Source organism: Trichechus manatus, unplaced genomic scaffold, assembly GCF_000243295.1.
Source record: "Trichechus manatus latirostris isolate Lorelei unplaced genomic scaffold, TriManLat1.0 scaffold00148, whole genome shotgun sequence".
Lineage (NCBI taxonomy): Eukaryota > Metazoa > Chordata > Mammalia > Sirenia > Trichechidae > Trichechus > Trichechus manatus.
The window spans coordinates 1,600,664-1,626,704 of record NW_004444084.1 but is presented as its reverse complement, the minus strand read 5'-3'; the positions used below and the strand labels follow the sequence as shown (position 1 = coordinate 1,626,704).

General features: G+C 33.8%; 1 protein-coding gene across 2 annotated transcripts in view; it reads left to right on the top strand.

Moving 5' to 3' along the window:
* The window catches only part of DYNC2H1 (dynein cytoplasmic 2 heavy chain 1), a 376,170-nt gene that overhangs the window by 115,729 nt on the left and 234,400 nt on the right, over positions 1–26,041 (top strand). The window contains exons 54-67 of one of the 2 annotated variants that reach the window (XM_004385852.2): positions 725–879; positions 1,287–1,424; positions 5,721–5,834; positions 7,210–7,370; positions 8,319–8,442; positions 9,263–9,384; positions 10,277–10,363; positions 14,094–14,220; positions 16,482–16,623; positions 17,140–17,249; positions 19,558–19,578; positions 20,881–20,979; positions 22,577–22,700; positions 24,310–24,473. In XM_004385852.2, the coding sequence (XP_004385909.1) occupies positions 725–879; positions 1,287–1,424; positions 5,721–5,834; positions 7,210–7,370; positions 8,319–8,442; positions 9,263–9,384; positions 10,277–10,363; positions 14,094–14,220; positions 16,482–16,623; positions 17,140–17,249; positions 19,558–19,578; positions 20,881–20,979; positions 22,577–22,700; positions 24,310–24,473 (1,688 nt within the window). The remainder of the gene's footprint in view (positions 1–724; positions 880–1,286; positions 1,425–5,720; positions 5,835–7,209; positions 7,371–8,318; positions 8,443–9,262; positions 9,385–10,276; positions 10,364–14,093; positions 14,221–16,481; positions 16,624–17,139; positions 17,250–19,557; positions 19,579–20,880; positions 20,980–22,576; positions 22,701–24,309; positions 24,474–26,041) is intronic. The other variant, XM_004385853.2, reaches the window with a different exon arrangement.

Genomic DNA, 26,041 nt, shown 5'->3' with positions numbered 1-26,041 from the left:
AGACATGATGAAGACCTGAACCAAGGAAGACATAATAAGAATGGAGAGGAGGGGATGGACTTGGGGATATTAGGAAGTAATCTAAAGAGCACTTGATCAGGTAGTGTCTGTGACATACAAGGAAGAAGGAGGAGTCAAGGATGTTTCTCAGAGTCTTACTTGGAAAACTCATTAGAGGCTGATTCCGTTCACTGAATTCAGAGGGAAATGGATTAATGGGGTGAGAGGAAGATAATGTGTTTGGTAATGGATATATTGAATCTGTTGTGAGCTTATTCTTAATTTTTTTGGCTTCTGAAGTCCTGTTTCTCCCTATGTCAAATGGGAGGGGATAGGTGTTATTTGGTTTGGTATCACTTTTCCGTCCAGGCAACTTTTATTGAGCATACATTTGCATTATATGTGTTATGTATTCCCGATTAATTTATATATTATGAGTCTGTAGATTTATCTGTCTTTCTTGAAGTAATAAAAATGTTCAAGAGATATATATAACAGTAGAAAGATAGAGACCACTAAAACTAAATAATACCAAATTTATAAGGAAAATGGGAGCTGTGAATAGATGTCTGGGAATACCTGGCATCTTAAAGCAAAGATGAAATATCATATTTATACTTAGACTGGAAGTATCTGGTATGAAGTTAAGAGTTAAGATTGTTTTCTCTAATATTCTAAATGGGTCATGCACATATTAAGTCATCTTTTTCTTTTCTATTTTTAGTCGATCCTGATTTTCTAAAATCATTTTTATTAATCCATGAGTCTTGTAAAGCACATGGTGCTACACCAAGCCGGTATATGACCTTTTTACATGTGTATTCTGCCATTAGTAGCAGCAAGAAAAAGGAATTATTAAAAAGACAAAGTCACTTGCAGGTACAATACTGGTAATCTTGAATTTTTTAAACTGTATATAGGAAGGAAAGATTATGTAAATCACAATGCCATGTTGCCTGTGGCATATATTTAGTATAAATATTGTACTGTATTAAATGTCTGGGAAAACAGCATCAATTTAACTACCTATATTGTCCACTAGATTACAGTAATAGTCTTGCTTTTTTTTTTTTTTTTTTCCCAATTCAGTAATATTCCTTTTCTTTAATGGATGGTGTTTATGATGCTGCCTTAAAGAATCTCTTTCACTTGAATACGTTAGCAATAGGAAAAAACCTAAGTCCTCTTGCTAATGGTTTATATGTACAGATTTACACTTTTGCTTGATTCTTATTCTTATAAAATTCTTTTTTTTAATACTGTCAGTCAATATTTTATTGATGTAGGCTGGTGTATCTAAACTAAATGAAGCTAAAGCTCTTGTGGATGAATTGAACAGAAAAGCTGGAGAACAAAGTGTGTTACTTAAAACTAAGCAAGATGAAGCAGATGCTGCCCTTCAAGAGATCACAGTATCAATGCAGGTAATGCTTAGAGTAGACACAAAAATGTAAACAATAGGGAGACCATTTGTGCCGGATTGTCAATCAGTGTGAAAAACAACGTTTTTACTTATGTGGGTTTAAAAAATATTGTTTGTTCATGCTTGATCAGACTGATAGTATTGTGTTCTTGAACTTTTGTGGAAGAGCATAGTATCTTCCCGCATTGTCCTCCATTGATCATATGCTAGTTTATCTAAACCCTTGTTATATTTCAGATGTCTGTGTATCTGTCTGAAACTGGTTTTGTTTTACTCTCTGCCAGTTAAGTTGGCATTTCCTCTTATTTTACTTAAAATTTTCTTCTTCAGTCGTCAAGGGTTTTCCCTGCTTTTAATATTCTCAGGATTTACAGAATGTCTTTATTCATTCTATTTAGACTTTCATGATATTTTATATTTTGATTATGTATCCTTTTAGTAATTGCCATTCTTTTGTTGAGCTCTTTTAAAGGAGATTTCCGTGACTTCATTCTTCGTACAGTTATTCTTTTATGTCTGCACACTCTCGCAGGATGCTGTTGTCCATTAGTTTACTTTTTACTGCCAACTACATACTGACCATCTATTTCGTCCTTTAGCCCTAACCTCTGCTCTGAGCTTCAGACTCAAATATCCAATTATCTGTTAGACATGTTTTCTTGGAAGTCTTATAGACATTGATAATTGCAAACTGAAGCAGGTTCAAAGCTGAACTCATAATTTTCTCTTCTGTATTCCTTTACTCAGGGTATAGCACTGCAGTATAGCTAATTATCAAAATAGAGCTTATAAATTATACTAGACTTCTGTTCCCTCATATCTTACATCTAATGAGCCATTAAATTCTATTAATTTGACTGTATCTCACATATGTTGATGATTGTTACCTTAGTTCAACTCTAATGACTCTTTTATTTAAATTAACTTTAATACTTATCAGTAATGCATATATATATCATTTTCAAAGCATATGCCACAAAAAGGCTTAAAAAAGGAACGGAGTTGGAAGATCTAAAGTTAAGTTTAGTAAGCCTTCACCTGAAGTACAATAAAAAATAAATAAATAAATAAATAAATAAAAGAATTATCAAAAAAAAATAAAGTTAAGTTTAAGGTTTCAAGACTTACTGTAAAGCTATAGTAATCAAAGCAGTGTGGTAATGTTGTAAAAATAGAAATGTAGATCATTGGAACACTATGAAGTCCAGAAATAGATTTACACATATGTGGTCAATTGATTTTATAGAAACAATGTCAATTAAATAGAGGAAAGTATGATCTTTTTCAAAAATGGTGCTGGAATATTTGGATATCCATGTAGAGAGAAAAAACTTGGGCTTTTACCATCATCAAAATTAAGAACCTCTGTTCTTTAAAATAAATTACGAAGAAAATGAAAAGGCAAGCCACAGACTTGGAGAAAATATTTGCAGAACAAATATCTGATAAATGACTTGTATCAGAATATATAAAAACTCTTTACAACTCAATAATAATAAAAAGATTTGAACAGACGCTTCACCAAAGAAAATATATGACTGGCTATAAATACATGAAAAGATGCTGAACATCATTTGTCATCAAGGAAATGTAAAATAAAACCCCAGTTGGACACTACTACCATCCACTTGAACGGGTAAAATTAAGACTGAGAATACCAAGTGTTGGCAGGGATGTAGAACATCTGGAAATACGAGTATACATAGAATCTTTTGTGAGCTTTAAACGAGGGACATGTGGCCTGATTTGAATGACTTAATCAAAAGAAGATTTCATCTGATATGACAAAATCAAATCCATTGGCATATGAGGAATTTCCAAAGCAAATAACCTTTTCAGATAATTGATGGTTATGTACGTGTTCAGTGTTTCCGAGATAATTTATTGACTACCTGACCTGCTAAATAATACATCAGAAATGCAAACATAATTTTCATACTATATAACTTTAGCATATTCTTTTTCTCAAGTCATTTTGGAACCAACTTAATATAAATATTGGTTTAACGCAGCCAGCTATTCTTACTGTTAAAAGAATTTGCCAAATACTACTTACCTTAAAGGAAAAACAGGAAATGTGAGAAAAGCAAAAGCTATATAGAGGATAAGTAACATTGTTGATAATTGTATGTTTATAAAAGGAAAATATTCAACACTATATGTGCCTCCTGTACTGGCAGACTAGTGTACATTAGAAATACACATTGAGTACTGTGTTACTTTTTTCTCTGGACTGTTCTGAGAAGAAGTGTTTCTAACTCTGTAGCTGATTGTATTGCCTTGCAGACATCCAGAAGCAGAATAACGATTCATCTCATAACATAATAACTCTGGTTAATTATAAAAAAACTGACCTTTCTGTTTGGTATTTTGCAAAAGTAAGTGTCTGGAAAGAGCTAAAATACCAAACTGTCCAACTTCTAAAGCTTTCTACTCTATGTCTGCAGCATAAGAAAAATACAAATTAAATGATGTAGGAGCTCAGAATTAGGGATAACTTTCCATTGGCAGAGCAGGTTAATAAAAGAAGGAACATATGAGCTTGTCCTTAAATGAAAACTTTGATGTGTGGAGACAGAATAGTCTTCCTATTGAGGAATAATAGCAGAGGTACAAAGGTAAGAATATTTTTGGAATGGAGTATAGTCCAAGCGACCTAATGTATAAAATACCTGAAGATAAGAATGGGATGTAAGGACAAGTTGGTTGATTTTGTGATTCTCAATTTTGGCTGCAGAGAAGGGTTTAATAATTTCTATACCCAGGCTACATTCAGATCAAGTACATCAACATCTCTGGCAGTAGAACCCCAAGCATCAGCATTTTTTATGCTCCCTGATTGATTACAGTAACTAGTAAATATTAGTAACCAGTATTGTAAGGGTTCCTGAAAGGTTTCTTGAGAAATTTCCTCTTTGGTTTTCAGTTAAACCAAATATAAACATTCATAATATGCGAACATTTTTATGTTGTTATGTTTTATGTTATGTTGCACCTAACACCCTTGGATTTTGTATTCATGAACAAAGAGATCATATGATGTTAACATACAATTTAGTGTTCTTTTAATCTTTATTCATTTTTTTCAGATATTTGCCATCATATTATTGATATGCTTTGGATTTCAATTAATTTTTTTATGTAATTAAAAGTATAGAAATATGAACTTCTAATACACTGTTTAGTCTCTAAGAATTATTAGTATTGTTTCTATAATTAAAACTATAAGAAAAGCAGAATGAAGAAAACCAAAGACACAAGGAAATTATTAGTGCAGAGGACTAACAGAACAGATGAACCATAGCCTCTGCCAGCCTAACCCCAGAAGAACTAAATGGTGCCCGGCTACCACCACTGACCACTCTGACAGGGATCACAATAGAGAGTGCTGAGCAGAGCGGGAGAAGAATGTAGAACAAAATTCAAATTCACAAAAAAAGACCAGTCTCACTGTTCTGACAGAGACTGGAGGAACCCCTTAGACTATGGCCCATGGACACTCTGCTAACTCAGAACTGAAGCCACTCCAGAAGTCCACCTTTCAGCCACAGATTAGGCAGGCGTATAAATCAAACAGACGGAGCCCTGGTGGCACAATGGCTAAGCATTTGGCTGCTAACCAAAAGATCAGCAGTTTAAATCCACCAGTTGCTCCTTGAAAACCCTATAGGGCAGTTCTACTCTGTCCTATAGGGTCGCTATGAGTCGGAATTGATTCGACGCCAGTGGGGTGTAAAACAAACAGTAACACACATGAGGCATGTGCTTCTTAGTTCAGTCAAGCATACAAGACCAAATGGGCAGTCTTGCCCAAAAGCAAAGACAAGAAGGCAGGAACGGACAGGAAAACTGGATGAATGGACACGGGGAGCCAGGGGTAGAAAGAGGGAGAGTACTGACACATTGTGAGAATTGCAATAATGTCACAAAACAATTCGTGTATAAATTTTTGAATGAAAAACTAATTTGCACTCTAAACTTTCACCTAAAACACAGTAAAATGAGAAAAAAAAATTAAAAGACTTTTATTTTCAGTTTCTTCATTTATAAGATAATAATAGGACTGACCTCCCTGGGTTGTTATAAATGTGAGATGTGCATTATTACTGTCATTTTAAAAATTAAAATTTAAAAATTTTCTGACTTGTTTGAATTTTGTATAATGAGCATTTATTGTTTTGGCAATCAGAAAGAAATAAAATGTAATTTTGAAAGAAGTTTCTATGTTTTTGCTATAATGCTTTTAAATATCAAATACATTAAAATTGATTGGAATGCTCTTTAAATATTCCTGTAGGATGCTAGTGAACAAAAGACAGAACTGGAAAGACTAAAGCACAAAATAGCAGAAGAAGTCGTTAAAATTGAAGAAAGAAAAAATAAAATTGATGATGAATTAAAAGAAGTACAGGTAAGTTAAAAAAAGACACATCAATTTTTGTTGTTTTGACTACCATCTGTATATAGGAGTTTAAACATTGTTTGTAGTGCATTATTTTCTAATGCTGTTGTTGTTATGTGCCATCGAGTCGGTTCCGACTCATACCGACCCTGTGTGCAGCAGAACGAAACACTGCCTGGTCTTACATCATCTTCACAATGGCATTGCTGTGTTTGAGCCCGTTGTTGCAGCCACTGTGTCAGTCCATCTCGTTGAGGGTCTTCCTCTTTTTTGCTGACCCTCTGCTTTACCAAGCATGATGCCCTTCTCCAGGGACTCATCCCTTCTGATAACATGTCCAGAGTACATGAGACAAAGTGTCGCCATCCTTGCTTCTGAGAAGCATTCTGGCTGTACTTCCAAGACGGATGTGTTCATTCTTCTGGCAGTCCATGCTATATTCGATATTCTCTGCCAACACTGTAATTCACAGGCATCAATTCTTCTTCCATCTTCCTTATTCATTGTCCAGCTTTTGCATGCATGTTAGATATTTGAAAATACCTTGGCTTGGGTCAGGCACACCTTAGTCCTCAAAGTGACATCTTTGCTTTTTAACATTTTTATGAGGTCTTTTGCAGTAGATATGCCCAATGCAATGTGTCATTTGATTTCTTGATTGCTGCGTCCATGGGAATTGATTGTGGATCCAAGTAAAATGAAATCCTTGACAACTTCAGTATTTTCTCCGTTTATCATGATGTTGCTTATTGGTCCAGTTGTGAGGATTTTTGTTTTGTTTATGTTGAGGTGTAATCCATACTGAAGACTGTGGTCTTTGATCTTTAAGTACGTCAAGTTCTCTTTGTTTTCAGCAAGCAAGGTTGTGTCATCTGCATATCACAGGTTGTCAATAGTATTATCAACATGTGACATTCATTATATATGAGAGAAAAGCTAGAAGGAAGGTTTGCTAGGAACAGTAAGTGAGTTAAGGATGATTGTTAAAAATAATCTTCATTATCCTTGAACCATATTTTTTTAATTGTAGAGGAAAAAAATGTGTTGAAGGTAAATTAAGACAAACTTTGAAGCTCTTTTTCTCCAGACTTGAGTAAACTAGTGCTAGAATATAATCTTCATTATTCAGTAAAGAGCCTTTTGAAAATGGTAGTGTGAAACAAATTAAATTTGCCTGATTGTTGCAGTTCATGGTGGCAAGAGCTCTTATTTTCTCAACTTGAACATTTTGTACTTATTGTCTTTCAGAACATTTTGATACTTGAAGAGCCGTTAGTAATTGTAGTCAATTTGATTAAAATGACAATAAATATTAGATAATTTTTAATGCATTAAAGATTTTTCTTTATAATATGAAAGCAAAAATACCTTTTTTCTCTTTTAGCCTTTAGTCAATGAAGCTAAACTAGCAGTTGGAAACATTAAGCCAGAATCTCTTTCAGAAATTCGCTCACTGCGCATGCCACCTGATATAATCAGAGACATTCTTGAAGGAGTCTTAAGGTTGATGGGTATCTTTGATACATCTTGGGTGAGCATGAAAAGGTAAGTTTTTGAATTTTTGAAAAAAATGTTATTTCAGTAATGAAATATGTACTCTTTCATGATTTTTTATATTTCTTACATTGTTTCTCAAACCGAGCTTCATCTAACAATCTGGTGACACATATTGCTTTGAAATTTCAAAATATTCAGTGTCATCATATGTTAAGATCTGTATATTCCTTTCTTTATAACTGATTATTAAAGGTGTCAGAAAGGAAAAAAAGGAATGTCTTAGAATCTTTAAGAAGTCTCAGTAAATTAAATCATTTATTTGGTCTTTACACAGTACAAAGCACTGTGATTTTACTGTGATACACTGATGAAGAAAATTCAGTTACTATTTTGAAAGATTCTTGCACTCTTGACAGAGAGAGAGACATACATAAAGAATACAAGGAAGATGTTAGGTGGAAAAGACAGGGCTGAATGTTAACTGTATATGGAACTATGCAGTTTTAAGTTTCACATTATAATGGTGTACAGTTTGCTGATGTTAAAGTACATTTTAGGATCTAGGTTGATAGTGAAGAGTTATTTTAACACATGGAGATTGGGGAGGAGATTTAAGTTAAGGGAGCACTTTTTTCTTCTACAAACTTTAACTATGAAAGTGCTGTAAGTATTGGCATATCCTGGTGCAAATGGTTACCCAATAGTTCACAAGAAGGGATGTGAGTAGAATAACAGGGTTCTAATTCTTTCATTTGACTTCTTGCTTCAGTTTTTCACAGAAAATTAGAAAGACTGTTGTTCATCTTTCTAGAGTTTCTGATTGTTGGCTATAGAAGGTGGTGAATAGTGTAATAGAAGCTTAAATTTTTTAGTACCCTATTTTTTTGCTACCTAATGGAATAAAGTATTGCATACATTATTTTGTTAAATTGATGCCTTTGTCAGAAATAGCAAACTTAATTTAACCTCATTTGAAGTAATATGCTTTAATTTTAGTTTCCTTGCAAAAAGAGGTGTAAGAGAAGACATTGCAACTTTTGATGCACGAAATATTCCAAAGGAAATAAGAGAGAGTGTTGAAGAACTTCTTTTTAAAAATAAGGGCTCTTTTGATCCAAAGGTAATTTTTAACAGTATGCCAAGAATATTCTTTTTCATACTGTACTGTATTATTCTTATTAAAAGATGATGACCATCACCTAAAATATAAAAAAAATATATAAATGAAAATAAGCTGTAGATACTATAGCTGTGAAACATTTATCTGCCAAATAAAGTAAATCAGAAGCCAGGTAGCAGGGAGAGAGACTGATTATCTGAAGTGGTGTTTGAATCTTAGTATCTGCCATTAATGGTGAGTTCCCAGCCAGCATTTCTTTACTTTCAAATTGCCTGGTATTCATTTACTTCTTCCTGTATATTTGTCATATAATAACAGATACCCGTGTTAGGATAGTTGTATCTGTAATTTTAGTGAACAGTTTAAGTCCCATAGTTCTGGTATTTTTTAGATCCCTTATTTAAAATGTTATGTACATCTTCTTGGACACCAGCAGAACTGGTTTCAAAATTGCTTTCATCTATTAAGCATGTAATCACATCTATAGAAGAGAAATAATCGATGCTTCAACATTGTTGTTGGTGGCACAAGTATTTATCATAAACGACTAATAGAGTAATTACTTATGTTGATAAAATATCATTATACTAATGGTTGTATATGGTTCAAAAAGATTCATTTTAAAAGAAAAAGTAGAGTTCATGTACATTTCTCTTAATCAAAATAGCAGTTCACTTTGTTTTTTTTTAATCTGTAAGCCAAAAACTTATTATTTGGACTAAGATATTAAATAAGTGCTTAATTAAAATGTACTAGGATTTACTTTGCTTTTATTTGAAACTAATTTAGAATGTCGAATAACTTCTATTGGATTTTTCAGAATGCTAAGCGTGCCAGTACTGCAGCTGCTCCTTTGGCTGCCTGGGTTAAAGCCAATGTCCAGTATTCCCATGTCTTGGAACGAATTCAGCCTTTGGAAACTGAGCAGGCAGGATTAGAATCGTAAGTGTCAGATACACATTTTTGTACTGGAAATCTGACTGGAAGCTCTGAATGTGTAGCCTGAACTCATTGACTGCTTAGCTTCACTGTGGGTGATCAAGTGTGGACTGGCCATTTGATGGCAACCCCTCAATATTTGTGTTTTTTTTCCTGTTTTATTTTTTTGGGGAGAGGGTCAGTCATTTTCTCTGGAAGAATTCTCATATCTTCTACCTGGGGTGGATGGGGATAGGTGAGTGTTACAAGCTTGGCCTCCAATGTTCTGGATTATGATGAGAGGTTAGTCCACTCAATGAGGTCAAACTCTTTATACTTTTGACTATTAAGTAATCCTCCGTATTTAGGTCTGTTTCTGCTTTTAGAGGCACATGGTGTCCAAATTTTCTGACATTTTGGGGATCTGCTTCTTTTTGGCTTTTCTCGCTGGAGACATTTAGCTTTTGACATTTTGCATTCCAGTATGCCAATTATCACCTTTCAAAATTTTATTGACATTTCTCTTCGCATTAATTTTCTCTTCCAGTCTCTTTATTCTTGTGCATGTATATACCTCTTTTATTTCCTTTGTTTCATTTTAGTGGAGTTTTAGAAGGGATAGAAGATAAATGAATATGTGTAATCTACCATTTTTATTCAGTAATCTATGTTCACTAGTTTTTTTTTTTTTTAAAACATAGAGTCCTGGAAGTATTATAATTGAGCCAAAGGATATAATTTTAATATTAGCATTGCTTTTCTTAACAAATTCTAAGCGAAGGTATTATAAGCACTGAATTACTGACAGTTTTCCTTGTGTTTTATTTCCTGCAAATTTATATTTTAAGGTGCCACTGCTGCTTTATTGTTGATATCTAAAATAGAATGGTTTTTGTAAAATTGATTTATATTTTAGGAATTTGAGGAAAACAGAAGACAGAAAAAGGAAACTAGAGGAGCTTCTTAATTCTGTTGGTCAAAAAGTATCAGAACTCAAAGAGAAGTAAGTTAGGTTTTGAAATGTATCTTGAATATTTGAAAACAGGTACCTCAACTGATTTCTAATTTTGTAAAACTAGTTATTATCACTACTTTGACTCCTTTTTATGATTTGTTACTCTAAAATAGAGGAGTATAGAATAATACAGAAGGTACTCCTTTTTAAAAAGTTTTGAAGAGATCAAAAATCTTTAAGTCTCCCTTTGTATATTTATCTATTATATTTATATGTCTGTATGTATGTATGAATATATATTCATTCCAAAGCATTGGCAAGAAAAATGAACAAGAGCAATCGAAGGTAATGGTGGTAATGTTTACATTTGACATTTCATTTCTTCCTTTAACTTTAAGCTTTTAGACTCCTTTATTTTAGATGATGTTGCAGGACCACCTATTCTATAATCATTCTAAGGGTATATTATCACATTAAAAAAAAATTCAGTTCCTTAACTTTTTTCTGGCTTGGTGTCGAAAAAGAAGTTCCATCATGCAAATATTGTATTGAAATTTAAGCATTATTTATGGATATGATTAATCTTAAGGTCCTTCACATACTTCTGCGTCTCTGTGATTGCTGTTCAATACAGGATAGAAAACATTGGCATGGGAATTATTATAGATGTAGGAACGTTTTCTTTTAAAATTATGAAGTTTTGAAAGCTGGAGAATATACAATTAAATATGGTGTGTGTTATAGTTTGCTTTCAGTTTTATGAGACTAATACTTTTCTATAAGTTATAGTTTGTTTGTTTTTTTAAATGGTGTGTCATACTTCCTTTTTTTAATGGAAGACAAATTATTGTCCAAGGAAAGAAGTTTCTCAGAGTCAAACTGAATTTTTTCTCTGTGTTCATTAAGCAATTATTTCAATTTTTTGTATGTTTATTAAAAAAGAACAATTTAACAATTTTTGTGTTAGAAACAGGAAAAAAATCACATCCATTTCCTTTTAGGTATAATCAGAGAAATATAAATATAATGTATTTTCAATATCATATGCTCACAATCACTACTTAATATGCTGTTAATTTTCAAATATTGAGTAGCATATGGTAGCTATGTTTCTACACCATTTATTAATCACTTGCTATCTGTGAAGTAACGTACTAGGTACTTTTTATATTTACCTCTTCTAGTCCTTAAAACAATGCTGAGAGGTAGATATTATTCTGCCAGTTAGGAAGCTAAAGATTAGAGAAACTTATTTGCATAAAGTTGAGCTGCTAGGAGTTGACAAAGCTAGCATTAGATCCTAAATTTGTCTGATTCCATAAAGTTTCTGATCTTAAGCATTATATCATACTACTAATATTTTAGAAGGATTACTAGAAAAACCTTAGGAATTAATTTTCAGTCTTAAGCAGGGCTTCTAACAGGGTTCCTTCCAGTTTGAACCCCTGCTGAGAATTTGCATTTCTAACAAGCTCCCAGCTGAGAATTTGCATTTCCACCCCAGATATACTGAAACAAGATCCCCAGGTGATTCTTATGTATAACTTCCTGGGACATTGTTAGAAATGTAAATTCTCACCCTGAACTAATAGGTTTGAAGCCCTGGTTTTAAGTAATACAATGACATTTTCTATTACAGAGGCATTATCAAGAATGAATTAATGCTGGTCAACTTGCTCTTTCTTACCATGATCCTTAATTAAGAATTAATTGACTCCATCTTGTGAGTCTTATTCTCTTGTATATTAATGAAGAGTAAGGGAACTGAAAAAAAAAATGATCAATTTTGAAATTTGATTTTGACGTAATTAAGGTATATTTGCCATTTTTAATGCACAACTTATTCAGAAATATGCAATAGTTGATTTCATTCAGCACATACTTGTTGCAAAACCATGTACAAAGTTCAGTTGGAATTGCTGAGCTGAATATAGTCTGTTTTTCCAAGTTCTAGAGCAGTACTATCCCATAGAACTTTATGTGATGATGGAAATATTTTATAATATGTACCATCCAATATGGTAATCAGTAGCCATATGTGGCTACTGAGCACTTGAAATGTGGCTAATATGGCTGAGGAATTTTTAATTCTATTTAATTTTAATTAATTTAAATAGCAACATGTGTCTAGTGACTGCTGTATTAGACAGCACAGTTCTGGAATCTTATGTTTAGGGGAAGAAGAGGGAAATTAGAGAGGCAATGAAATATACTATAAAGTGCATAGAATTTAATGCAAACATACCTGTATATGAATTTTAGATCTTCTACTGAGATCTAAGTTTGCATATCTGTAAAATGAGGATTGTAATGCTTATTTTGAACTGTTTTTCCTGAGAGTTAAATGACATGCTGTTTTTTTATGCTTGGCACAATTGTAGATACTTAATATATATATGTTGAAGGACCGAATAAATGTAATAGTACTATTATATTTAATAAAATAAAAAAATACAAATATTTTTCAAGGAAAAATAATTTTTAAAAAGTTATGAACTTTGGCAAATGGGCATAGGGAGAGATTACATAAAATGGGCTGTGTATTTGAGGTGGGTTTTGAAATATTATTTATATTTTTGGTAGATATATATTTCAGGGAGTTACAGTGAGGGGTGAGGTAGGGATGAGGGAGAGCTTAGAAGATATTTCAGGCAAATGGAGTAGACTGAAGAAGGGCAAAGTAGGTAAAGGATAGGGCATTTTCTGGAAATATAAAATTCTTCGTATGTTGACATATAGTTTTACTGGACTATACAGACAGTCCCAGGATTACAAACATCTGACTTATGGACAACTCATACTTGCTCTTTAATGTTATGTAAATTTGCCCTCACTTTGAAATGATTGAACCAACCCCTACTTGCAACATATTCTTCATCACAGTCACCTTTGCTGGCTTCACGTGCAGCTTTTAAAGCATTGAAGAGGCTTGTCTTAGTTAATCTAGTGCTGCTATAACAGAAATACAAGTGTGTGGCTTTAACAAACAGAAGATTATCCTCTCACAGTTTAGGAGCCTAGAAGTCTGAATTCAGAGCGCTGGCTCTAGGAGAAGGCTTTCTCGGCTCTGGAGGAAGGTCCTTATCTCTTCAACTTCTGCTTCCTAGTTCCTTGGAGATCTCCATGGGTCTTGGCATCTGTCTTACTCCATCTCTCTTCTGCTTGTTTAATCTCTTATATCTCAGAAGAGAGAGACTCAAGATATGCCCTACACTAATCCTATCTTTTTAACATAACAAAGACAACCCATTCCCAAATGGAATTATAACCACAGGCATAGAAGTTAGGATTTACGACACATATTTTTTGGGGACACAATTCAATCCATAACAGGCTTCAAGCCTTTTCTTGCACTAAAGTAAGGCTAAATAAAAACCATATGCACCTGTTCCGACTTACCTACAAATTCTTAAAGACACAGTTAGGAACTGATCTTGTTTGTAACTGGGGACTGCCTGTATAGTGGAATAGAGTGAAATAAAACTAGAAAGGTAGATTAGATCACTTTTATGACAGGATCTGGAATGTCATACTGCAAAGTTTGTATATTACACAGTAGAGCATGTAGGCCCTGTAGTTATTTGAGGTAGTGAATGCTAGATTTTAAATATATGCATTTGGTAAATGTGTCTGTTCTACTAATGATGTATTGTACACAAATACAGTATTATCACTAATTAAATTCTCACATAAAAGTTCACTTTACTACCTAAGGATAATTTCATTAAATTTTTCTTAAATCCTATTTGCTTTTAATTAAATTATAATGTTTTCATAGATTTCAGAGCAGGACTTCAGAGGCTGCCAAACTTGAAGCTGAAGTAAGCAAAGCACAAGAAACAATTAAAGCTGCAGAAGTCTTAATCAATCAGCTTGATAGAGAACACAAGAGATGGAATGCACAGGTTTGTTTGAGAAGTCATAAAGGAGTCTTTCTTTAAAATACAGAAGATCTATAATGTATTTGTTAAAAAAAAAGTAGAGAAAATGTCCTTTAACTTTCAGCTGGCTCAAGATAAATGATCCAGGTTTAAATAGCCATTATGTGAATTAATCTTCATAAAATACAGGTTTTTAGGCAAAGCAACCTATTCCCTTTTTAGTTTTCTAAATTATTTAAGGGAAGGTCAAGGACAAAAGTGTGTTGATGGAAAATTCAGTACTCCCTAGCAAGTTTTTTTTTTTTTTAATTTTGCCTTCACTAGGATAGTAATCTTTAGAATTTGATACTGTTGTTGGCCATTCATTTCTTCTGTTACCTCAAATGGGAAAATGTCATATCTCTTCCTCACCCCCGCCACTTTTTTTTCTTTAGCAAGTTAGAGTCCTCTCTTCATTACATCATCCTCATCTGCTCACCCAGTAAATGTTGATTGTCCTCAATATTCCCATTCTCAGCTCTTTTCTCTACAACTCTTTCAGGTTGTCTCATCCGTTCTTATGAATATCACCTATACCATGATCATGACCAGAGCTATATTTCTAGATGGCTAAGTTTTAAACTCATATTCCCAACTATACGTTAGATGTTTGCATTTAGTTGTTTTTCAGGAACTCAGACCTCATATATTTAAATTAACTTCTTTCTTTTTCTCATCCCAAATTTCCTGTCTCACTTGAGGTATCTTTCTTGAAGGAATCAAAACTAAAAATATGGGGTTTTCTTAGACTCTTTCTTGTTTACTTCTCATATGCATTTGCAAACATCTCTCATATTTATACTCTATTTTTTATAATAGTATTTTTTTGTGTTTTTGGTGAAGGTTTATATAGCAGTTTTTGTTCCCATTCAACAGTTTCTCCACAAGTTGTTCAGTCACATTGGTTATATTCTTCACAGTGCGTGAACATGTGCATTGTTTTCATTCTGGTTCCATTTATCTTCTGTTCTTAATGTCAGTCCTTTAATTCCTCACCTGGATTCTTCTAACTTGTCTCTCTTGTCTCTCTCCTTTTAATTTATCCTTCATTTGTTAGCTGGATTATTTGTCTAAAACTCTATCTAATTACATCATTCACATCATTGCTTAAAAACTTTCAGTGGCTCACTATAGCCACAGGTTAAAATACAAGCTCCTCAAGGGAGAATGAAGAAAACCAAAGACACAAGAGAAAGATTAGTCCAAAGGACTAATAGACCACAACGACCACAGCCTCCACCAGACTGAGTCTAGCACAACTAGATGGTGCCTGGCTACCACCACCGACTGCTATGACAGGGATCACAATAGACCGGGCTGGAGAAAAATGTAGAACAAAATTCTAACTCAAAAAAAAAAGACCAGACTTACTGTTCAGACAGACACTGGAGAAATCCTGAGAGTATGGCCCTTGGACACATTTTTAACTCAGTAGTGAAGTCACTCCAGAGGTTCACCCTTCAGCCAAAGATTAGACAGGCCCATAAAACAAAATGAGACTAAATGGGCACACCAGCCCGGGGACAAGGATGAGAAGGCAGGAGGGGACAGGAAAGCTGGTAATGGGGAACCCAGGGTCGAGGGGAGGAGAGTGTTGGTATGTCATGGGGTTGGTAACCAATGTCACAAACAATATGTGTATTAATTGTTTAATGAGAAACTAATTTGCTCTGTAAACCTACATCTAAATTACACTAATTTAAAAAAAAAAAAAAAAAACTCCTTTGCATGACGTGTAAAACCTTTCCCAGTCTGTCTCCAATCAGCTCTACCTATCTCTTTTCATCCATTTCTGTATCTCTATTCATTCTGCTTAGTATTATGCATTGGCGACACTAAACTTGTCACTAATGAGTACTCATGTTTTTTCTTTGTTTTGTGTTTTTGCTTATGTTTTCTGTGTCATCTTAATCTTCTTTTACAATATGGTATAAAATTTATAAAATTTAACTGTGGTCTGGATGAAAGTTCTGCTTTCATTACAATCATTAGGAACTCTTAATGACTGAAAGTATCTTTTTTTTCCATAAATACATCAGGTTTTCATACATTTTGAATATTCAGCAGTGTCTGAAGCCTTACTGATATATTTACATTTTCATGATTATATTCCAGATGGGGGTATTGACATAAACCAGTAAGTTATTTTTCCGTCCACAGTCAAAACTGATTTATGAAGCTGTTCATTTTCTTCCATGTTAGAACATATCCATATACACCTCTCTTTCTCTCTCTTTTTTTTTCAGGTTGCAGAGATAACTGAAGAATTAGCTACTCTTCCTAAAAGAGCTCAACTAGCTGCTGCATTTATTACGTACCTTTCTGCTGCTCCAGAGGATCTGAGAAAAACCTGTTTGGAAGAATGGACCAAATCAGCTGGCCTTGAAAGTTCGTACTTATTCATGAATTTGAAATTTCAGTATACTAAAAATGTACACTTCTATCTTTATTAATATTTTTTTAATGAGGAAATTTTTCCATAAGTTAAAGGATACTGTAGCTACTTTAGATTTGCCCAAATTCTGGTGAATGTTTTGATATAATAATTCATCTCTAAAATAACTCTGTTAAACTAAGACTAATGAATTATTTTTGATATTGCATGAATGCAGTTAAACTTTTTATTAGTTTTATTTTATATTAATTTCATATCATATGATAAAATTTAGGAACCTCGAGGTTCCTTAGGATATTAGTTATGGTCTGGAACATACACTTAATAGAGCTCCATTTTTCTTTTTCTTTTTTAAACTTTATTTTCTTTGGCTTCTGGTGCTAAATGTGGATATCAAGGATGATCAGAGGACTTTTGTTTCAATATGTTTCACATAGTTTTGTTCCTTTTCCTTCATAAACTGCAAGATAATTGTAGTGAAATATTACTGATAATCTTTAACTTTTCAGAATTTGATCTGAGGAGATTTCTTTGTACTGAAAGTGAGCAGTTAATTTGGAAAAGTGAAGGCCTACCATCAGATGACCTTTCCATAGAAAATGCTTTAGTTATCCTACAGGTAATTTATCTCAATTTTTTCATTAGAGATGTTTTGTTTTGAAGCTTACTGAAATAATTTGGCTTCTTTTCCAAATTCTTAGGCTTTCACGGTTTTTTTTTTTCTTAGTTACATAAAAGGAAAGTATTTTGCAAATGAAAATCCTCCTATGATTCAGTTAGTGAACCTACAATTTTACCTTAATATAAAAGTGGCATTATTTTCATGATAGCAAAATATTCTAATATTTTAGGGGTAGTATAGTTAAGGAGTCTTGGTGGTACAGTGGTTAAGTGCTTGGCTGCTAACAGAAAGGTTGGCTGTTTGAACCTACCAGCTGCTCTGCAGGAGAAAGATGTGGCAGTCTGCTTCCATAAAGATTATAGCCTTGGAAACCCTATGGGGCAGTTCTATTGATATTGATATTATGACACCTTATCTCTACACAGTGTTAACAGTGGTCATTGGTAGCTCCAAGCTTACCATTATCAAACTTAGTTTCCAGACTAAAGATCTGTCCTCTCCCCCAGCATGTATGTCAGTCTCCCAAAAGGATTCTGATTGGTTACCCTTGGTCACCTGCCTGTCTTTTAGTGCAGGGCTAGGTGATTCATAATCCTATCAGAAATACATTGAGTGGGGTATGCGTGGCATGCAGGGCAGCCCACTGTAATACCCTTTTGTTTTCCTTTCTTACTCCCTTACAACCTACTTCTCTTTTATTTCCTGCCACTGGAGATGCCACAGTCTTGGCCTAGTAATGAACACTGCAAATCTACAAGTTATTCTCATGATGCCTTCTTAAATTTTGATGCAATTAGTTATTCACCAACTCTTGTCAAATTTATTTTTCAAATTTCTCACGAATGCATCCTGTTCTAGCCATCTTCACTGCAGTGACTTCATTTAGGCCTTCGTCATTTTACACCTAGATAAATACATTATTCTGCTGGCTGGTCCCTTGCCCCCAGTACCATTTCCTCTACTGTGGTTGGAGTGATCTTTCTAAAATACTAATGTGATCATGATGTTGCCAGGTGGAAACCCCAGGTTCTGCTTGTTGTGACTTGTTACAGCCAATAAACAAGAGGCCAAGGTGGGAGAGAAGAAAGCCTCCTTTATTTCATTGTGCAAGGAAAGGAGCAATCAGGGCTGCTGCCTCCAAGACTGCTTGCAGGCAGGTTGCAGAGGTGGTCTTTTACAGAGAGCAGGCAAGGAAATGCAAATTAATCATGGATATTCAGGATTGACCTTAATGTAGGCACTCAGGGTTTGGGGTTGACTATGCATTTTCTTTAGACAAGGGTTCAATTCTCCAGGATGGAGGAAGAGGTTGGTTTTTCTTACATTAGCATATTAATGTAAGAGGTGGGGTATATGTATTTTTCACTTAATGAGCTAATAGGCCACTTAAAATGCCAAGATGGTGTAGAAAACCTGCTAAAACCGATTGAGACCTGCTATGGCTGTTCTGTGGTTATCTTGTCAAGGATAATTTCAGAAGATGTGCAGCTTATTCTGCTTGGTGTAGGAGGATAAGCCAGAGCAGGTGTCTCTTAGAAGGGTTAGGCTCTGAGGCTGTCTGCCTCAGTGTTATTATTTGCATTAATATATTTCAGTTACTTCCCATAGCCTGTAGTATAAAAATTGCATTATTCTTAAACATGACAGAACTCTTCATGATCAGTCCCCTGCTTACTCCTACCATTTGATATGCATCATTTTGCCCACACTTTTTCTCCAGTTTTGCTAAACTACTGGTAGTTTCCCAAATACTCCAAACTATTTTATTCCTCTCTCCATCATGCTGTTGCCTTTGCTTGAAATAGTTTTTCCACTTCTTTGCCTGGCTGAGTCTTGTTCATATTTCATGACTTAGTTCGACTGGAATTGCTTCTTAGCTTTCCTCAACTCCACCTGTGATCCTCCCCTAGCAGCTTGTGCATTCCTTGATTATGGAATTACCATTTTTGTTTCTTCCTTAGACATAAAATCGATGAGGGTAAGGGAATGAGTCTTAATAATTTCTGTATCCCCTGCACTGTGCCTTAGCAGTGTAGTTATCCAACATATGATAGATGAATGTATAAATCAATGGGAGCTCAACATTTTTGAATCCTTCTTAGTTAAATGTATAGTTTAACCACATTTAATCATGGAACACAAAGATGACAAGTGCCTCAGAGATCTTGTCTAGATTTCTCTGGAGAAGTAAAAATAAACACATACTTGTAAGTACTCTTTGAAATTCTTAATCATATTTTCTGTGCTAAAAACATAATGTTTTGAAACATTACCTTCTTTTTTCTTTTCTTTTTAATTGCATCAGATCATTGGTTTGAAATCATGGGTAAGAACTTTTAAAAAAATTTAAAATAGTTATTTTTGTGGCTGGACAAAATCTAGCAGATTTGCAAAATGATTGCTATTGAATGCTGTCATAAAATTAGATCAAAAACCTAGATGTAGTACCATGGTAACACGTAAGAGGCTGTTTACAAACCATGTCATTTTGCTTTTGTGGGAAGGAACAGTACATTAATATGATGGGGCAGTAAATGAAGTCTCCAGAAATAGAGGCTGGATGAAGATCATTCAGTGGTGTAACATGGGAGAAGGGGTAGTGGGAGCATTCCGCCCTGAATACAGGCAAAATGGGGGTTCATTGTCTCTAGAGAATTTTAAAACAATTATAAAGCTGATTTAAAACAACTCAGCTTTTTATTATCTCCGTATGCTGGCAATTCTAAATAATGTCAGTGATAAAATACTGTTTGTGCCTACTGTTGCCCTCCTTCTTGGTATTCCACTGAGATAACATGTACGTTCTTATTAGATAACATCCAATTCTAAGTCTTCACTCCACTCTGATTTTCATATTTGTCATCTTATCCCCATAGCATACAATTGCATTACATTTTCTAAATAATGATAAAAATTTAAGAAAAGTTAGGTCAGTTACTGTTGCTATTTAAATCTGATTTTCTAGGCAGCAATGATTACTAGATAACTTTCAAATTTATCATGTATATGTATGTACACACACACAGAATCCGCTTTCTTTCATCTGCTAAGTGGCACTGTGTGTGTAGGGCATTTTCTTTGGTTTCTAACTTTCTAGCTGCTTTAGAGTTTAATTAGTACAGGACATTCCGTAATGAATTTATCTCCTTACATTAATTAAGAAGAATTATTCTGCCTTAAAATATAAACTATTGACAATTATTTCAGCAATCTTTTTATGATTAGCCCATACTTCCCTTGTAAGGCCTCTACATTTTATTCAACCAAAGAATATATAAAGTTAGGGAATTACTTGATTGTTTATTTTAAAAGCCAAAAAAAAAAAAGAAGTACAAATATCATCAGCATGGGACTAATGTTCTTGCTTAGTATATTGTTAATATACATTTCTGGTGTCATTGTGTGGTAAATAGAATTATACTCATTTTACTGTGGTTGAATTTAATTAACTAATTTTAATTCCTGGTCACTGTAAAATTTATTAATGTGGCTTCTGGTGCTTGTGTTCTCCAAAGCCTGAGAGAAAAACTCATTCAGAAATTGATTAATAATTTTTAGGAAATTATTTCCAGTTTAGTGAATATAATCTTTTTCAAAACATTCCTTTCCTTTTTTTTTTTTAAATTAGAGTCGTGTATGCCCATTTCTTATAGACCCTTCTTCCCAAGCTACAGAATGGTTAAAGACACATTTGAAAGACTCACGTTTGGAAGTTATTAATCAGCAGGTATGTATTACTTATAATTTACATATCAACTGCAAATGACATCTTCTAGTGAAAAGAACTCTGGGTTTGTAATCAGAAAGCATAGATTCAGGACTGAGCTGTGTAACTTACCTGGTGTGGGACCTGGAGAAAGAAATGTAACTCTCAGCTTCAGTTTTCTAATTTGTAAAAACGGGATAATATTTTTTTGGTTTCTTCTGGGTGCTAGACATTGATCTAAGCCTTGGATTTTAATAATGAAGTAGTCAAAGTTCCTACCCTCATGGAGCTGGAAGTCTACTAGGTTAGATAGACAACTAAATAAGCTTTTATATTAAATTATGATTAATGGCACGAGTATGGGATGTTAGAGAAAAATAAGGAGGCAAGTAAAAGTAAGTAAGGAAGTATGGGGCCCTGGTGGCACAGTGGTTAAGAGCTATGACTAACCTCACCTGGAGAATCAGGAAAACCTTCTGGCCTTTTAGCATATTTATAGTTTGTCTGGAACCCTGGTGGCACAGTGGTCAAGAGCTACAGCTGCTAACCAAAAGGTTGGCAGTTCAAATCCACCAGCCATTCCTTGGAAACCCTATGGGGCAGTTCTGTTCTGTCCTATAGGGTCGCTATGAGTCAGAATAGATTTGACAGCAATGGGTTTGGGTTTTTTTTGGTTTATAGTTTGTCTTAGTTCCCCTTCTAATTTCCTACTCCTATAACTCACCCACAAACTTCTTTGATATGTCCTGAGAATTGACAAGTTGGTCAGTGAAATATAATCGTAGTCTTTTTGGTAGTGACTTCTCTCTATCATATTTACCTTGGTGAGGAAATTATTTTTTGTTAGAATTTTTTTAGAGGGAGTGTATGATGTGATTAATTTTCATAGATATTCTTCAGGTGTTTGAAAAATTACCTCTTTAAAACTTTCCTCACTTGTTAAATGGGAGTATTATTATTTAGCTAGTTTGTTTGTGGTATGGGTATGGGTAATTGTAAATTATATAATATATAAATTAATATTAAACGTCACTTGCATTAGGAGTTCTTAATAATGATTAATCCAAATTAAAAAAAGTTAACTTTGATTGGAGGCCTGGGATGATATTTAAAACTACTCTTTCCCTAGCCAGGCAGTCTCAAAATTCCTGCATGGTTATACATCTGAAGGTTCTTTTCGTGGTGATTGAATCTATTACATCAAGAACAGTTAACTAGAATTCATCTTTCCTTTTTTCTCCCCATCCAGTGTTTGATTTTGATCATAACCAAAGTAGCTCCTAATAACACTTGAATGAGTAACTTATTGCATATAGAATTTGAAAATTTGCATCTGTATTAATTTGAAATTATGGTAGAAAATTAGAAGCCTTGTGTATTGTTAATGTAAATGTATACTTAAATTATGAAATTTATTTGATAATTTATTCAGTCAAAATGATTTCCCTCAAAGTACATATAACTGCAAAAGCAATCACAAATAATTTAAATTATTAACACTCATATTAAATTTTTAAATATTCATATTAGGCATGTTAATATCTTTGTTATATGTAAGGACCTTTGTAAATACTGAGATAATAAATGAATTAATATGTGTACCCTTTTATTCTTTTAGGATAATAACTTTATCACAGCTCTTGAATTGGCAGTACGTTTTGGGAAAACTCTTATCATACAAGAGATGGATGGTGTAGAACCTGTTCTTTATCCATTATTGAGAAGAGATCTTGTTGCTCAAGGTAAATATTTGACAGTTTCCAGAGAGCAACTGTTTTTATATTTTCTGAAATAATTAGCTTCATAACCAACTTGGACTTTTTTCCTCTTACCATTGAATCTAAGGAAATGGAAATTTCCTTTAGGGGATAATGGTAATAGCAAGAAAACAGACACAAAGTGCCCTCATGAAAAGGCAATGTGTTGGGGTGGTCAAGACCACTCCCAATGAATATATCCAATTAATACATCAATACATCCAAGCACCCCAAACGTCCATATCTGTTATACATGTTGACAAAACAAAACAACAACAACAAAAAGCCAGATCCAAGTTTAAATCCAGAGGTAATTGTCACGTAAGCTGGGATTTCCCCTGGAAAGAAATAGGAGACCAGATTTTGTCCTTGACTCTAATCATTCTGCTCCCATACTTCTCTAAAATACAGTACAGATTTTAAGAAGACAAAAAATAGTCAAGTTTAACTCCATTGCTGGTTAACTCCAATGTAAGTTAAGACTATACAGTTTGGACTTATAGTTGAACATCTGATATTTTGTAAGAGTAGGATATGAGGACTTATATTGAGGTGTCTTTTTTAGAAAAGAAAACATTTATTTTTAGATATTTTTAAATGTATCAAAATAATACATACATGGGTTATAAAATCAAATAGTAATGAATAGCAATAATCCTCTGTCACCTCTTTCTCATCCTAATCCTTAGGATAAATTGTTTATTTTTTATTTTAACTATTAATTGGAATATAAATATATATTCAGAAAAGTACATATCTTTTAAATGTACAGCTGATGAATTTTCACAAAGTGAGTATACCTGTATAAGCACCCAAATCAAGATATACAACTTTATCACCACTCTTGAAGCTCCTCTTAGTCCCAGTACATCCTTTTTGATGTTAATAATGGATTCTCTGCAATATGTTAATAATCTTAGGTTTTACTATGCATTCTGTCTTTGAATGTTACATCTTAAATATTAGTGCAATAAACTCCTTTTAAATGACAAATTGAGGAATAGATAATAATATATAATTGAGAGTTGATTATATCCATAACAAACCATTTCAGAAAGATTTGGAATATGAAACATATAGTTAACATTAAATATACTGAATAAAGTAGATAGTTCTTTGATGCTTCGGTATCCCAGGACCATTTTAATGAATATTATTTATCCTTGCCTGTGTAAATGCTGAGTAATAGAGCATGTTGGTTAATAGTATCTTTGGTAGCCTAACTTTTGCTGTCTTTTTTTGGACTCTACTATTGAACAGTCTGTAATACAAACTATTTAAAGTACTTAGAAAGGAGCCCCGGTAGTGCAGTGGTTAAGCATTGGATTGCTATCCGAAAGGTTGGCAGTTCAAACCCACCAGCCACTCTGCGGAAGAAAGATGTGGCAGTCTGCTTCTGTAAAGATTATAGCCTTGGAAATCCTATGGGCAGTTCTACTATGTCCTGCAGGATTGCTGTGAGTCAGAATCAACTCGACGGCAATGAGTTTGTTTCTTTGGTTTGGAAAGTACTTAAAATTATATTTTTTAATGTCATATAGCGAAATACAGAATATTCAGGACAACTAATTGTATCATTTTTTAAAATAATTAGGACCACGCTATGTGGTACAAATAGGTGACAAAATTATTGACTACAATGAAGAATTTCGCCTTTTTTTGTCAACAAGAAACCCAAACCCCTTTATTCCACCGGATGCGGCCTCCATCGTCACTGAGGTTAACTTTACTACAACAAGAAGTGGATTACGAGGACAGGTATACGTGGATAATCATTTACTTTAGAAATCTTTTGTAGTTTTGTATACTCATTAGATATATTAAGTAGGAAACTATTTTGTTAAACTGATTTCACATTTAAATTGATACCTTTGAAAACATACTTGCAAGTTAGAGTGAAACATTGGGCCTTATTTCATTTAGCATCTATGATAGACTTGTATATTTGTTTCTTAAATTGGCAAATTGCTGCTTCCTGCAATATAACTCTAATTTTAGGTATTTTTGTATTTTATTACTTTTTGAATTTTAATGTGAAAGATGGGAGGACTATAGAGATTAGGATCAACTGCTTTATTTTTCAGTTGCAAAATTGAAGTTTAATTGTGAAAATTGCAGGTAGTTGACCTCTTCAACTAGTTTAGGATCCTTGATTCACAATCCAGTGTTTTTCTCCACTGTAACATATACATCTTAGCGTTCAGTGTATCTTTGTATGGCTCATTATGGTTTAGAATTATTGCATGAATTTCAAAATGATTTTTCATGTCCAGACTTTTTATTTATGTACTTCACTACTCAGTTTCTTTCCTCTTTAAAGATGTGATGCCAGTTGATTTTTCAAATACTATCCTGTTTTCTACCCATCTAAGAATAGTAGATGGGGGCAGTGGTGGTTCAGTGGTAGAATTTTTGCCTTCTATGCAGGAGATCCGGGTTCTGTTTCTGGCCAGTGTACCTCATGTGCAGCTACCACTCATCTGTCACTGGAGGCTTGCATGTTGCTATGATGCAGAACAGGTTTCAGTGGAGCCTCCAGACTACAACAGACTAGGAAGAAAGGCCTGGCATTCTATTTCCAAAAATCAGCCAGTGAAAACCGTATAGATCACAGTGGTCCCATCTGTAACCAATCATGGGGATGACCCAGGACCAGGCATTGTATCTTTCTGTTGTGCATGAGGTCGCCATGTGTTGGGGCCAAGTAGATGGCAGCTCCTACTATAACAACAATAGTAGATTATTCCTCTTTTGATTTACATGATAGCAAGTATATTTACTATGAATTTTACCTTATTGTAATTTTTAAGCTTTCTTTTTTAAATGTTTTTCCCACCCTACCATATTACTCACCATGTATTTTTTGTAAACATAATTTGATTGAATTGATGATGCTTACAAATAAAATAATGTAACAATTTCTCAAAGCTTGGCAGAATTTATTCACAGAATTGCTCTTTCTATCTAAAGGATCTCCGCAGTTATTGCTGAAAGGGGCTCATTAGGTCTTACTTTAAATCCTACCCATTGCTGTTGAGTCGATTCTGACTCATAGTGACCCTATAGGACAGAGTAGAACTGTTCCATAGGGTTCCCAAGGAGCGGCTGTTGGATTCAAACTGCCAACCTTTTGGTTAGCAGCTGAGCTCATAACTACTGCGCCGCGAGGGCTTCAGGTCTTATTTTAGCAAGAAATAAATGAACATGCTTATATAGCAGATTTCTCAAATTATTTTATGCCAATGTCATTCCTTCTTTTAAAGTTACAAATGTAAAAATTTGGCATAGTATTTCTTTTAACAGCTTTATTAAGAATAATTCATATA